The sequence below is a fragment of the Argiope bruennichi genome, chromosome 8, assembly GCF_947563725.1.
Source record: "Argiope bruennichi chromosome 8, qqArgBrue1.1, whole genome shotgun sequence".
NCBI classification, from domain to species: Eukaryota; Metazoa; Arthropoda; class Arachnida; order Araneae; family Araneidae; genus Argiope; species Argiope bruennichi.
Window position 1 is genome coordinate 120,979,039 of NC_079158.1, and position 16,017 is coordinate 120,995,055.

The 16,017-nt window shown below is 30.5% G+C and overlaps 1 protein-coding gene across 2 annotated transcripts in view; it reads right to left on the minus strand.

The window, feature by feature from the left end:
• Positions 1-16,017, minus strand: part of LOC129981128 (lachesin-like) — a 639,355-nt gene that overhangs the window by 47,158 nt on the left and 576,180 nt on the right. For both annotated transcript variants that reach the window (XM_056091820.1, XM_056091819.1), the window contains exon 5: positions 256-384. In XM_056091820.1, the coding sequence (XP_055947795.1) occupies positions 256-384 (129 nt within the window). The remainder of the gene's footprint in view (positions 1-255; positions 385-16,017) is intronic.

Genomic DNA, 16,017 nt, shown 5'->3' on the forward strand with positions numbered 1-16,017 from the left:
GTTCATGAGCCAAATTAAGATTAATTTAGCAGAATATCATCCAAAAATAGGAGTAGGATGCGTTACGGCTACAATACAAAATTACGATTTATTTTTGGATAAATCTTCTTTCTAATACTCTGATTTTTGCAACCAGTAATAGCAATATCATCATCATCATTATTTTTTTTACAGCTATTACAAAGTTTTTTTTTCCTGAAAGCGTAAGAAGGAGATAAACGTTATCAAAGGAGAGCGAAAATATGTTCTACTCACAGTTGACGTTGAGCATGATTCTTTTGCTGACTGCCGGCGGGATGCCGTTGGATGCTATGCAGAGGTACGCCGCCATGTGCAGGCGACTCACCTTCGTGATATTCAGAAACTGTCCTTCCACGGTCGGAACTGAAATAACGGGAGAGAATAATCAAATGATACTGAATCAATCATTAAAACGTACAAAATATTTCAAAGAGACACCGTTTAGTGACATTTATATTTAAAATTCCCCAACAAAAAGAATTCAAAAGCATACTTTACTAGCGTAATAAAAAGTAAAAATCTTTTTTCATTTTATATAGGCCAGTCAAAATGTTTAATGCCCGTCATCGTACAAAGGGTTTTCAAAAGGACATTTTTCGGAATTTTGTGCCAATACTACCGATATTTATTTGCTGCACGGGGTGTAACAGTTTGGATGCGGAATTTTTAGTTTGATTGCTAACCATTTGCAAACATGTATCAGCAGCTATAGGCATTGTAGAAATGTACTCAGGATTCGCTTTTTGTGAATGAAAAAATGTGATATCACTGACATTACATAAGATGGAAATTTGACGTAAAACTCGAGGTATGATAAAATATAATATCGTTTTAAGCTATTGCAAAGTTCCAGAATGGACATACAGATGTTGACGACGCTGCCACGGGTGAACACCATGGATTTTGACAAATTCTGAAATAGTTATTCACTGTACGAAAACACTCCAGCAATAAATCATGTGACAATAGAGGAAATCACATATTAACTGGATATTTTCATGTGGAAGTGAGCATAAGATTATTGACAAACATCACAATTCCATAAGTTTGTATTTAATGAGTGCCTCGTTTATTGGGAGAACACACACAAAAAAAGCGCTTTGTAAGTGATTTTGTGTTTTTGGAACAAAATCATGACCAGAGACATGAATTGGTTCGTCATCTCTTATTAGGTATGGAACAAAATTTCTTCGAGTGAATGTATTTGATTATCTCAGTTTGAAAGAAAATAAATCATCTGAGGGAAGTGTGATAGTCATGCCATATTTTGATAAGGAAAATGTAGTGCGTATGGATTTCTTGCGAAAGTATCACAATTAAAGTATTGTTTTGCTGCGAAAACTTAAAAAAAAAATTCGAAAATGACTGAAAGACAAGTGGCCGGGTAGTTTTACAAAAAATAATGCACTGCTGTATGACAATCTGAGATCTTGTGAGGAAAAATTAGAGTGATTATCTAAGAAAATATAAGATGTTTCCTCTCCCTTTTGAACCTATATCTTATAACTTGTAATTGTCTATTTTCAATTCCAGTCATCCCTTCACCGCAGAACTTATAAACAGGGATTATTGTTATTGGCTATTATGTTCATTGATTATCCAACTTTTGCATAAGAGAACAACGACCCACAAAGGTTCGAAGAATCTTTAAATTGTTAGTCAAAATCTAGAAGTCTTTTGCAGCACTTTTTAAAAATATTTTTTCATTTTCAGGGTATTGTAATATTGTGCTAAAATGATGACCATCCATAATGAGTCTTCCTCTAATGTCCTTGAGTTCGATACATTATGTTATGTCATGCTGCACTGAGCCTATTTTCCTACATATACATATATTGTCTTTCCTTGAATTTGTATTCAGGAGATATTCCATGTTCTGATATAAAATATACTTTCAAAACGATCTATTACTCGAATCACGAGGAGGAAATTGTGGCCAAACTATGGCTATTATACTTAAGGTGTATGTACACACTTGAAACTTCGAAAATCGTTCAAAATATCGAACATTTTTTTTATTGCTTAATAATGTTTTCTGATCCTTTAGCTTTCAAACGATACCAAGATGTTGTCAATATTCGAAATATTTCTCGAGTTATGATTATTTTTCTTGAGGTGCTTTCATTAAAAATTCTAGTTTCGGTGTTTTTAAAACTCATTTTATGAAGAATGATATTTTTCCACTATGTTACTTCATTCAAACAATCATAACTCAACAAGAAATTAAACAAATACAGTTATTTGTATATGAAAATAATCTGTATGAAATAGCGGATGTTTTGTGCCTCAACAAAAGTTATATTTATAGAAATAAATTTTTAATAGTTGTTTAAAAGTTAAAATGACAGAAAAAATCTCGCTTTTTCTACTCATCGTTGATGAAAAAATTGTTTAAAAAAAACTATACATTTTTATTACTTGTTTGAGGCAGACAACATCAAGACTCATATTAAGCATCATTTCCAACTAGAAAGGTGTGTCTGTACAAATTAGAATTTAAAATATCATGTTTCAAAAAATAGGCTAATTAGCTCATTAAATATTATTTAATTAATTAATAATTAGTGTAATATGGTTTTCTCTCACTTAAATGAGTTTAATCATATATTAATAACCTACTGTGAAAAAAGTGGAGTTTTAAATTTAAAATTAAAAAAAAATCTTCACGTGTGTACGTACACCTTAAGACAGGTATTCTTCGCAAATTACATAAAAAAATTATATATATATATATAACTTTTATACCACTCATGACAATCTAAATACTTTTAAATTGATTGATTCATTGAAAATTATCTTCTGAAATAGTAAAATAATGCATATTAATCTAAAATATACGCAAGCGTACAAGATTTTAAAACTCTAGCTCGTCAAGGTATGAACGTAAGATCGATGGCATCACATAAATCATGTTAAATAAATTTAAGTAAAAATAAGGAAGGTTATCATTTTGAAGAAAAAAAAGCACCACACATTTATTAAAGGATAAAATGCAAACCCAAAGCGGCATATTTTGCTTTTCCTACCAATTACGCATCAGATTAAATACAAATATTAATAAATTACATTTCATTTAACGATTCTTTAATGCAGAGTCCTCCCCAGTAGCTCCCTTAGAACTTTGAACTTCAAACGATGTATTTTCTTAGAAGTAAATCAACCGGTAAATCAGTTACTCCCTCGGAGTTGTTTCCTCTTACGTCAAATTAGTACGGTCTCCTGCCTATCGAAAATCGATACCAGTCTAGAGAGCTCGCCGAGATCAACTAAACTCCCGTTCATTATTTTAATTAGAATTCGCTTTCAATTTTTCGTGATTGCTCCTAAACGTCTCTCTCAGTCTATAATTCGTGATCAATATTCCTGAAATCCTCACTATATTATAGAATATAACATGGCTGCTAGTTTGTTCCTTAAACTATTCTTACAAAATCAGCTGTTTTTAAATGAATAGTTTGCCTGGAATCGGGACATTTGCCCGGGAGTCGTTTTCCCGCCGAAACGGAGTATTTGGCTGTTAAATTGACTTCTATATATGTTAGTTGACATTTTGAACGATTCTTTTCGAATGTTTGAAAAGCAATTTAGGATGTTGTTGAAACACTTCTGATTTTCAGTGCATTTTTAACAACTAACTGCTTTATTTTTCAATAGTAACTTTTAACAATTGGTTTATTCTTTAAGGAATATTTTCTTGTCTGTTTTTAATAAAATGTATATTGCATTCTTAATGTAAAAAAAATTTCTGTATTAAATATAATGATAAGAAAAATCACCTTATCATTCCTAACTTAATTACAAGGCCGCTGTGGCCTGATGGTAAGGTCTCGGCGTCTGAGCCGTAGGGTTTTAGGTTCGAGACCCGATTCCACCGAAGAACCGTCGTGTAAGGGGGTTTGCTGCACGTTAAATCCGTCATGCCAAACGTCCTCCCGCTGGTGTGGTGTGGAGAAGGGAGTGCCAGCTCAGGTGTCGTCCTCTTCATCTGACCGTGGTTCAAAATGACGCGGTCCGTCCCAAAATAGCCCTTGTTGCTTTACAACGGGACGTTAATATGACTTAACTATACAAACTAACTTAATTAAAATTTAAAATATCGGCTGAGCCAATTAATTTTAAATTTCGCAGTTTTTTCAGAAATTAGAGTGAGTCAAATAATTTTTCTGAATTGCCAAATCTGATTTTTTTTTCCACAAATGATTGATAAATTTTGCATATGATTATGAAATTTGATGAATATGTTTCAAAGGAAAATAAATATATTTAAAGTGTTAATAATTCTTTCATTAAGGAGGAAAAGCAATTAAATAATTACATTTTTTATTCATTAAAATCATATTTCTAATTAAAAAATAAATTATTTTAAACATAGAAACATGATTTTTAATAAATAAAAAAAATATTATTTATTTAAATGTTTTGAAAGATTTTCTAAGGCCTTCTGAATAATTTGTATCAGTTTTTTTAAACAAATTTGAGGGATATTTATTCAGATTTTTATTCCGTATAAATTTGAATAGTGTAAATCTGAATTAGAACTTTAGTATTGAATTTTGTTTTAATTATACAAATTCGTTCAGAATAGATGTGACAGAATTTACAATAATTTCCCATCCTGCACAAAATTCAGCTTTTTGTATTGATTCCTTTTCTTTCTTTCTTCTTCTTCTTCTTTTTTTTTAAATGGATTACAAATCAGTCTCCCAGTATAGATATTTTTATGTAGATACATGGAGATTGATAATTATTAAATTGAAATACTGCTATGAGCAATAATTTTTGCTGATTTTATAAAAAAAATTTCTGATCGAATATATGGATTTGCATATACAATATAATCCCGAGTATACTGTATATGCAAATGTGGTCCGACCTAATAATTTGCCATTCTACACAAAATTCAGCTTTTTGTATTGATTCCTTTTCTTTCTTTCTTCTTCTTCTTCTTTTTTTTTAAATGGATTACAAATCAGTCTCCCAGTATAGATATTTTAATGTAGATACATGGAGATTGATAATTATTAAATTGAAATACTGCTATGAGCATTTACTTTTGCTGATTTTATAAAAAAAATTTCTGATTGAATATATGGATTTGCATATACAATATAATCCCGAGTATACTGTATATGCAAATGTGGTCCGACCTAATAATTTGCCATTCTACACAAAATTCAGCTTTTTGTATTGATTCCTTTTCTTTCTTTCTTCTTCTTCTTCTTTTTTTTTAAATGGATTACAAATCAGTCTCCCAGTATAGATATTTTAATGTAGATACATGGAGATTGATAATTATTAAATTGAAATACTGCTATGAGCATTTACTTTTGCTGATTTTATAAAAAAAATTTCTGATTGAATATATGGATTTGCATATACAATATAATCCCGAGTATACTGTATATGCAAATGTGGTCCGACCTAATAATTTGCCATTCTACACAAAATTCAGCTTTTTGTATTGATTCCTTTTCTTTCTTTCTTCTTCTTCTTCTTTTTTTTTAAATGGATTACAAATCAGTCTCCCAGTATAGATATTTTAATGTAGATACATGGAGATTGATAATTATTAAATTGAAATACTGCTATGAGCATTTACTTTTGCTGATTTTATAAAAAAAATTTCTGATTGAATATATGGATTTGCATATACAATATAATCCCGAGTATACTGTATATGCAAATGTGGTCCGACCTAATAATTTGCCATTCTACACAAAATTCAGCTTTTTGTATTGATTCCTTTTCTTTCTTTCTTCTTCTTCTTCTTTTTTTTTAAATGGATTACAAATCAGTCTCCCAGTATAGATATTTTTATGTAGATACATGGAGATTGATAATTATTAAATTGAAATACTGCTATGAGCATTTACTTTTGCTGATTTTATAAAAAAAATTTCTGATTGAATATATGGATTTGCATATACAATATAATCCCGAGTATACTGTATATGCAAATGTGGTCCGACCTAATAATTTGCCATTCTACACAAAATTCAGCTTTTTGTATTGATTCCTTTTCTTTCTTTCTTCTTCTTTTTTTTTAAAATGGATTACAAATCAGTCTCCCAGTATAGATATTTTAATGTAGATACACGGAGATTGATAATTATTAAATTGAAATACTGCTATGAGCATTTACTTTTGCTGATTTTATAAAAAAAATTTCTGATTGAATATATGGATTTGCATATACAATATAATCCCGAGTATACTGTATATGCAAATGTGGTCCGACCTAATAATTTGCCATTCTACACAAAATTCAGCTTTTTGTATTGATTCCTTTTCTTTCTTTCTTCTTCTTTTTTTTTAAAATGGATTACAAATCAGTCTCCCAGTATAGATATTTTAATGTAGATACACGGAGATTGATAATTATTAAATTGAAATACTGCTATGAGCATTTACTTTTGCTGATTTTATAAAAAAAATTTCTGATTGAATATATGGATTTGCATATACAATATAATCCCGAGTATACTGTATATGCAAATGTGGTCCGACCTAAAAATTTGCCATTCTACACAAAATTCAGCTTTTTGTATTGATTCCTTTTCTTTCTTTCTTCTTCTTTTTTTTAAAAATGGATTACAAATCAGTCTCCCAGTATAGATATTTTAATGTAGATACACGGAGATTGATAATTATTAAATTGAAATACTGCTATGAGCATTTACTTTTGCTGATTTTATAAAAAAAATTTCTGATTGAATATATGGATTTGCATATACAATATAATCCCGAGTATACTGTATATGCAAATGTGGTCCGACCTAATAATTTGCCATTCTACACAAAATTCAGCTTTTTGTATTGATTCCTTTTCTTTCTTTCTTCTTCTTTTTTTTTAAAATGGATTACAAATCAGTCTCCCAGTATAGATATTTTAATGTAGATACACGGAGATTGATAATTATTAAATTGAAATACTGCTATGAGCATTTACTTTTGCTGATTTTATAAAAAAAATTTCTGATTGAATATATGGATTTGCATATACAATATAATCCCGAGTATACTGTATATGCAAATGTGGTCCGACCTAATAATTTGCCATTCTACACAAAATTCAGCTTTTTGTATTGATTCCTTTTCTTTCTTTCTTCTTCTTTTTTTTTAAAATGGATTACAAATCAGTCTCCCAGTATAGATATTTTAATGTAGATACACGGAGATTGATAATTATTAAATTGAAATACTGCTATGAGCATTTACTTTTGCTGATTTTATAAAAAAAATTTCTGATTGAATATATGGATTTGCATATACAATATAATCCCGAGTATACTGTATATGCAAATGTGGTCCGACCTAATAATTTGCCATTCTACACAAAATTCAGCTTTTTGTATTGATTCCTTTTCTTTCTTTCTTCTTCTTTTTTTTTAAAATGGATTACAAATCAGTCTCCCAGTATAGATATTTTAATGTAGATACACGGAGATTGATAATTATTAAATTGAAATACTGCTATGAGCATTTACTTTTGCTGATTTTATAAAAAAAATTTCTGATTGAATATATGGATTTGCATATACAATATAATCCCGAGTATACTGTATATGCAAATGTGGTCCGACCTAATAATTTGCCATTCTACACAAAATTCAGCTTTTTGTATTGATTCCTTTTCTTTCTTTCTTCTTCTTTTTTTTTTAAATGGATTACAAATCAGTCTCCCAGTATAGATATTTTAATGTAGATACACGGAGATTGATAATTATTAAATTGAAATACTGCTATGAGCATTTACTTTTGCTGATTTTATAAAAAAAATTTCTGATTGAATATATGGATTTGCATATACAATATAATCCCGAGTATACTGTATATGCAAATGTGGTCCGACCTAATAATTTGCCATTCTACACAAAATTCAGCTTTTTGTATTGATTCCTTTTCTTTCTTTCTTCTTCTTTTTTTTTAAAATGGATTACAAATCAGTCTCCCAGTATAGATATTTTAATGTAGATACACGGAGATTGATAATTATTAAATTGAAATACTGCTATGAGCATTTACTTTTGCTGATTTTATAAAAAAAATTTCTGATTGAATATATGGATTTGCATATACAATATAATCCCGAGTATACTGTATATGCAAATGTGGTCCGACCTAATAATTTGCCATTCTACACAAAATTCAGCTTTTTGTATTGATTCCTTTTCTTTCTTTCTTCTTCTTTTTTTTTAAAATGGATTACAAATCAGTCTCCCAGTATAGATATTTTAATGTAGATACACGGAGATTGATAATTATTAAATTGAAATACTGCTATGAGCATTTACTTTTGCTGATTTTATAAAAAAAATTTCTGATTGAATATATGGATTTGCATATACAATATAATCCCGAGTATACTGTATATGCAAATGTGGTCCGACCTAATAATTTGCCATTCTACACAAAATTCAGCTTTTTGTATTGATTCCTTTTCTTTCTTTCTTCTTCTTTTTTTTTTAAATGGATTACAAATCAGTCTCCCAGTATAGATATTTTAATGTAGATACATGGAGATTGATAATTATTAAATTGAAATACTGCTATGAGCATTTACTTTTGCTGATTTTATAAAAAAAATTTCTGATTGAATATATGGATTTGCATATACAATATAATCCCGAGTATACTGTATATGCAAATGTGGTCCGACCTAATAATTTGCCATTCTACACAAAATTCAGCTTTTTGTATTGATTCCTTTTCTTTCTTTCTTCTTCTTTTTTTTTAAATGGATTACAAATCAGTCTCCCAGTATAGATATTTTAATGTAGATACACGGAGATTGATAATTATTAAATTGAAATACTGCTATGAGCATTTACTTTTGCTGATTTTATAAAAAAAATTTCTGATTGAATATATGGATTTGCATATACAATATAATCCCGAGTATACTGTATATGCAAATGTGGTCCGACCTAATAATTTGCCATTCTACACAAAATTCAGCTTTTTGTATTGATTCCTTTTCTTTCTTTCTTCTTCTTTTTTTTTAAAATGGATTACAAATCAGTCTCCCAGTATAGATATTTTAATGTAGATACACGGAGATTGATAATTATTAAATTGAAATACTGCTATGAGCATTTACTTTTGCTGATTTTATAAAAAAAATTTCTGATTGAATATATGGATTTGCATATACAATATAATCCCGAGTATACTGTATATGCAAATGTGGTCCGATCTAATAATTTGCCATTCTACACAAAATTCAGCTTTTTGTATTGATTCCTTTTCTTTCTTTCTTCTTCTTTTTTTTTAAATGGATTACAAATCAGTCTCCCAGTATAGATATTTTAATGTAGATACACGGAGATTGATAATTATTAAATTGAAATACTGCTATGAGCATTTACTTTTGCTGATTTTATAAAAAAAATTTCTGATTGAATATATGGATTTGCATATACAATATAATCCCGAGTATACTGTATATGCAAATGTGGTCCGACCTAATAATTTGCCATTCTACACAAAATTCAGCTTTTTGTATTGATTCCTTTTCTTTCTTTCTTCTTCTTTTTTTTTAAATGGATTACAAATCAGTCTCCCAGTATAGATATTTTAATGTAGATACACGGAGATTGATAATTATTAAATTGAAATACTGCTATGAGCATTTACTTTTGCTGATTTTATAAAAAAAATTTCTGATTGAATATATGGATTTGCATATACAATATAATCCCGAGTATACTGTATATGCAAATGTGGTCCGACCTAATAATTTGCCATTCTACACAAAATTCAGCTTTTTGTATTGATTCCTTTTCTTTCTTTCTTCTTCTTTTTTTTTAAAATGGATTACAAATCAGTCTCCCAGTATAGATATTTTAATGTAGATACACGGAGATTGATAATTATTAAATTGAAATACTGCTATGAGCATTTACTTTTGCTGATTTTATAAAAAAAATTTCTGATTGAATATATGGATTTGCATATACAATATAATCCCGAGTATACTGTATATGCAAATGTGGTCTGACCTAATGTGGCTGAAGGGCAGGCCGGGTAACAAAATAGTCGTATAGGCTGGAATTCTACAACCTCATTTCTTCGCTCACCAATACCAGAAGACAAAGTTTTTATATCAAAACTCAATGTTATAAGACGTATTTTCTCACTTCTTATTCGGTACTAAGACCTTCGTTTATCTCAAGCCACCTAGAATGTGAATTGAATGTGCTGTTCCTGATTATATTGTGCAGTTATAATCAGGAACAGCAGCAACAATTGAGGGTCCAGTACACGCTGACGAACAAGAGGAACAACGAACTGAACGTCGCTCTTTTCCTGTCGCAACTTGTATTTTGAGGAAGACATGAGCAGGATCGTAGAAGCATCGTATGTAGCAAACCCCCGCTTCCAATGCCTTGGAAATGTTGCTAACGCAATGTCTTGCTTTCCTCATTTAATTACGATAAAAGAAAATTAGGCTAGATTTTCTCAAGGACTAATTAGACTATCTGGAAACTAAAGGAAAATTAGACTATCCGGAAACTAAAGGAAAATTAGACTATCCGGAAACCAGATAGTCAACCAAATATTAGAGAGTATACTTTAGTATTTAAGCACTTTTGTGTAACATACCGATTTTAACTTTCTGGGATGTAAGGCTAGATTTTCTCAAAATAAGCATTACATTAGTTTAATTAACTTTGAATTTTGATACAGGAGGAATTCCGGGAAAAATCTTCGTAATTTTGAATAATGGAAAATTTATGTGTAATCATTCCTGCTCAACATCATAGTGTGATATATTTTGTTTACTAGATAAAAATTCCGTTTTAAATCTTAGCGGATATTTGTAATCAGTTTTTGAATTTTTGTTTGTAGTCAAATGACGTAGTAATAATAGAACCTGTGTTCCGTTCTTCACAATTAATCAGCGTGAAAATGTTCCACTCATGACAAAAATGGGACACACATGTGAGTTCAAGATAGAAATTCCTTTTTTATTCACCACGTAGTAATATACTTACTAATGTAAGAGAGGCTGAAAATTCTCAACTCTGAGAATTTTTAGGCTGAGAATTTGCAATGTAATCGAAATTGAATGCAGAATTTCCTAACACGAAGTCTACGTTTCATTATTAGATCTCTGAAAAATTTCATTAATGAATGAAAAGTTAAGGATCAGTTTGAGTATCGTTATACTCGAAGCTAGTCACTTTTGGTGACCAGGTGGTGTCCCGGGGATATTGGCTATATTTAATTTCGGTTATGTCTCTTATATGTAACTTCATGTCCATGGACCAGGCAAATTGTCAGAAAACAAAACATGTTATTTTAAATGCACATGATTTTCTCATTTCTATATAGACATTTCTCAAGTACGCTATTCCTATGACATCATAGCTCTCTTAAAAATATAACGACACAGCTCATTTATTTTCGAAATTTCACAGTATTGTAATTTCATTTTTCTATTTGTCTCATAAACGGCGCAGATCGTAAACAGAATCCATCTTTTCTAATTTTTGACAACGGAAGAAAATTTAATATTTGTGGAAATAAAGAAAACAGTTTGAATTTTAGGGCTAGAATGTAAACTATTATTGGTTTGTCAAAAATACTTTTTTAAAAAATTGCTAAAATCGAAAATATGCAACAAATTAAATCAATGTCATTAAAAAGACAACTTTTTAAATTTTTGAAAGGTGTATAATTTATTTTTATTCTGTAATATTTTCGAAAATCATAGCGGCCGAAATTGGTTGAACGTTTTATTAACTAAAATTGTAATTAAAATTTCAAAAATGAGTTCCACTGTTCTTATTGTTACTAACCGGTAATGACGCTTCCCAGTACGGTTAGTTCTATCACCGGAAAGACTGATTTACAATCATCTGTATTGGATACTGCTCGGGTGCCGAGCCAGTAACCCCAGAGCTTGGCGAACATTTGGCGACTTGGCAACAAAATGGATAACGCTGGAAACGTCGAGAATTTTAACGATCCATCCAATAGGAACTGAGATACACTTGATTGGCCCAGAAGGTTTTAGGCCCACTTCCCCGGGAGCTATAAAAGGATGGTAGTCTCAAGCGGCAATGAACCAGATCGGAATCGTAGTCGGAGTCGTAGACAAGTAACGAATCTTTGAGAGGATAGCGGAGCAACGGCGGAGTGCCAGCGTTTGTATGGAGCTCAAGCTATTGCTGAACTGAGCTGTGTGCCGTGTCCTGTTGTTCATTGTAGAAGCAGGATCGTGTCTTGTGTAGAGTAGCCAGTTGTGCAGCTGAAGAGAAGAGACAGTGGAGAAGTTCAGCCGTTTGGAGAGACCGTAGAGCGAAGCTCCGAGGATCTCCTCTCCTGCTGAATTCTGTCTGGCCGCTTTGTGTGCTGTAGTCGAATGCTACCTGTGGGCTACTGTGTGTTGTAGTGTGCTGCTGTGTGCTCCTCTCGATTGTATATAGTTGTCGTCTTTGCATTTGCCTGGTCAGTGTAATCGCGTTGTTCATCGCGTTGTTCTAAACGTCGTTGTTGTTTTCTACTGAGACCCGCTGATTACGTTTTCATATCATACACCCACTACAAGCAAACCCGGTGATCCGTAACATTATTGTCATTCCTGAAAGGTACATAAATATATCAATTTTGATAGTTGCAAGTTAAACAATCTGGCTTGTAGAATACCAAAACCACGCATGCACAAACTCACCGTTTAGTCTTAATTATTTGATCACAGTAAAGACTCATAAATGGATTAAAAGATTATGTTCATTGTGGTTGTAATAAAGAGAAGTAAAGAGAATAATTGTCTATCATGTATGTAACAGCTATTCACCAACTTATGACACTTGTTTCCGATTTGTTTTTCAAACCTGACTTGTTTTCTTATCTTTTTGAAATGTTATTGCTCAAAATAAAGAAATGTCTCTGTTTCGCATAAACAGGAACTAACATACATCTTCTTGTTTATTAAAATTTCTGAATCGAATGTATAGTACAAAGAAGAAGTTCATATTCTCTATTAAAAGCAATCTTTTCAAGATCTTACAGCTATTCTTCAAAATAGTATCCAATTATCGGGAAAAAACGAAAAGAATCAAATTTTACTTCGAGGTATATGTAATTCTATTTCATTGTGTATGTGAAAGAAACTTCCACGCAATAATGTAATTCCTTTTCCTAACCACTTAATTCTTTATCCCCTATTCCCCAGTGAAGTCAAGAGAAAAGTTATTCAATGTAAAAGGAAATTTATTTTAAGGAATAATAGAAAGGAAAGAGAATGACATTCAAAAGACACAAGGGCACAAATCAGATGTTATATTCAGTAAGAAATTGGAAAAAATTCGATCTGTCGAAAAGGTTCTGTAAAAATGAGAAGTTTTTTTTTTAAATAGAAGACTTCGCATTGTGCTTTTTGTGTAGAGAGGTAATAATAGTGTAATAGATTGTTTCATAGTGAGATAATAATGAATAGTTTAATAGTGTAGGTAGATCGAAGGGTTTTTTTTAAACAACCTTATTCAGCTATATTAGTTACATCAATAAAGAAAATTCGCAAAGAAATTTTACACTGCAACAGAATTTTCACGATATTGGGAATGTTTATATGTGCTTAAATATTTAGTCCATTGTAACCAACGGAAACCACACCAACGGGAAAGCATTTGGTCCACATCAGATTTAGAATGCACCAGGCCTGTATATACGAAGGGCTTTTATTTGAATTGAGTCTCGAAATTGGAATTCTTTTGTCCCAAAGCCAAGCCTTTACCACTACACTACCACGGTTTTTCAGCTGATATACCTTTGCTTCAGATTCAGAAGTTTACGGGTTCGTAAGCCAATTTTTCTAGTGATTATATCAGAGTGCATCTTATTTTTGATATTCAAGGTGAAACATGCCCTTACCAGTGCACCCTGGAAGCTGGCTGCTCTCGGATTAAGTATACTTTTTTTGTTATCTGATTAAGGATGAAAGTTACAAGCTCCGTCCCAAAATAGTTCTCATGTTGCTTCGAAACAGAGAATTAACAATACTAAAATAAATTAACCAACGTACAGAGCTTTCAAATACCCTTTTTTTCCAGAACCATTCTGTAAATACATGATTACTTTTCTGAGAAAAATCCCGGCAAAGATTAAAAAAAAAAAAAAAAAAAAAATCCCTCAAAATCCCAGTTTCGAGAAAACTGCAGGGAACTGTTAAAAATATATATATTTATTTTAATCTTATTTGTTTACAAGCTCGAATGAGAATATTTTCCTTTCTTTAAATATATAAGTCGAATTTTCAACAAGAAAAAAATATATAACAACGCAAATGGTAAAAAATGTCAATACACTTCTTCTGTCCACAACCATCTTATTCATTCCATTATGCCTTTTCTGTTTCTTTGAAGACTGTGGAAAACTTTTTTCTAAAATATATTTTATTTCATTCAATAAATAACAGTTGCATGCGCATTTGTCTAAAAGCAATAGCGCCCTATCCTATTGTTTGCATTTAACTAAAATTTTAGAGGAGGTATTTGATTTTTTAATGAATTGAATCACAGAATTAATTCAAATGTGTAGATGCTAAAAGAAAATAAAAATAAGTTTCGTACAATGAATTCTTTGTCGGTAATATTAAAAGGATTTGAATGGAAAATTTGTTACTTTGTGCCAACCAGCTTATTCAAATACGCATTCCAAAGGGCTAAGAGTGAATAAAAGCACATAGGTTAATAAATATACATTGTAATAATAAAAGCTTTGCTCTTTTGAAGAATTAATTTTTGAAATTATGTTTCATTTAAAATAACAACTTAGCAAAATGTGAAGCCGTACCCATGCAATACCAAATGGGAATAATCTCCCTCCGGCTTTTTCATGTGCTTCTACAATACGATGCGTACATTGAAGAGATTCGGACTTGTGTTCCATCCAACAGATCAAATAATTCCAGAATGTGTTACAGATGCACATTGTCAATGTGAATACTTGAGAAACTCTAGCAATTGGCATCCCAAAGATTAATTGATATGGCAGTTACATAAACCAGTAAATGGAAGGAAAAATATTGGTGCTATAATACCTGAAATTGTCTTTAAAGAAAAAGCTACTTAAGTAGTAAAAGGCTTCGAAAGATGATCTGGACTATATTATTATGTTTCATGGAATTACATCTGAAATGTCCTTTATTAACTTTGATCATTTACAGTTTTCAGTTTACTTTATCGAAGTTAAGTAATTCGCTCTTGGTGCGTTGAGTCTTGGCAGCAATTGAAGGCTTCATAAAACTTTCATTGAATATTTTCATTTTCCTTTTAGGAATATGAGATTTAATTTATAAAAATATTTTATTTTCAGTTATATATTATAAAATTTGTTGTCTTTATTACATAATGATAAGTTCTGCTTCTTGACGCCAGCATTTTGCTTTATGATAAAAAGAAAGAAAAAACATTATATTGTTAAACATAATTATGGATTTTGAATATATTTGTGCTTTCCTTACAGAGTGTAAATTCTTTATAGAATAATAAATATATATGTTCACATTTTCTTAAAAATTTTCTTTTTAATAATTGGTCACAATTTATCGCGATATTTATTTATTTATTTCAGATACATTAAATATATTATATATTAACAGATTATATTTATTTCAGATACATTAGATTCAGATTTCAGCTTCATTAAACAGATTATATTTATTTCAGATACATTAAAAAAGTTCATAAAAAAAGCGCGGAACATTTGAAAGGAAATTTTGAGGTGCAAAATGAAAATAAAATATGACCGCTAACAGTACAATGAATGAAGTGTATTTTCTAAATCGGATGATTCGAAATGGCAACAGCTAAGTTGAAGGTTTTCTGGTTTAGAATATATGAAATACAAACTGCTGTTTGTTTCAGTGAGGGAAACATTCGAAAATGTTATCGAACAGATATACAGGCACATCAGAGTATTCTATTTTGATTCATAATACGTCATAGTATTTGAACATTGTAATGTCATCAACCACGAATCCTCAAA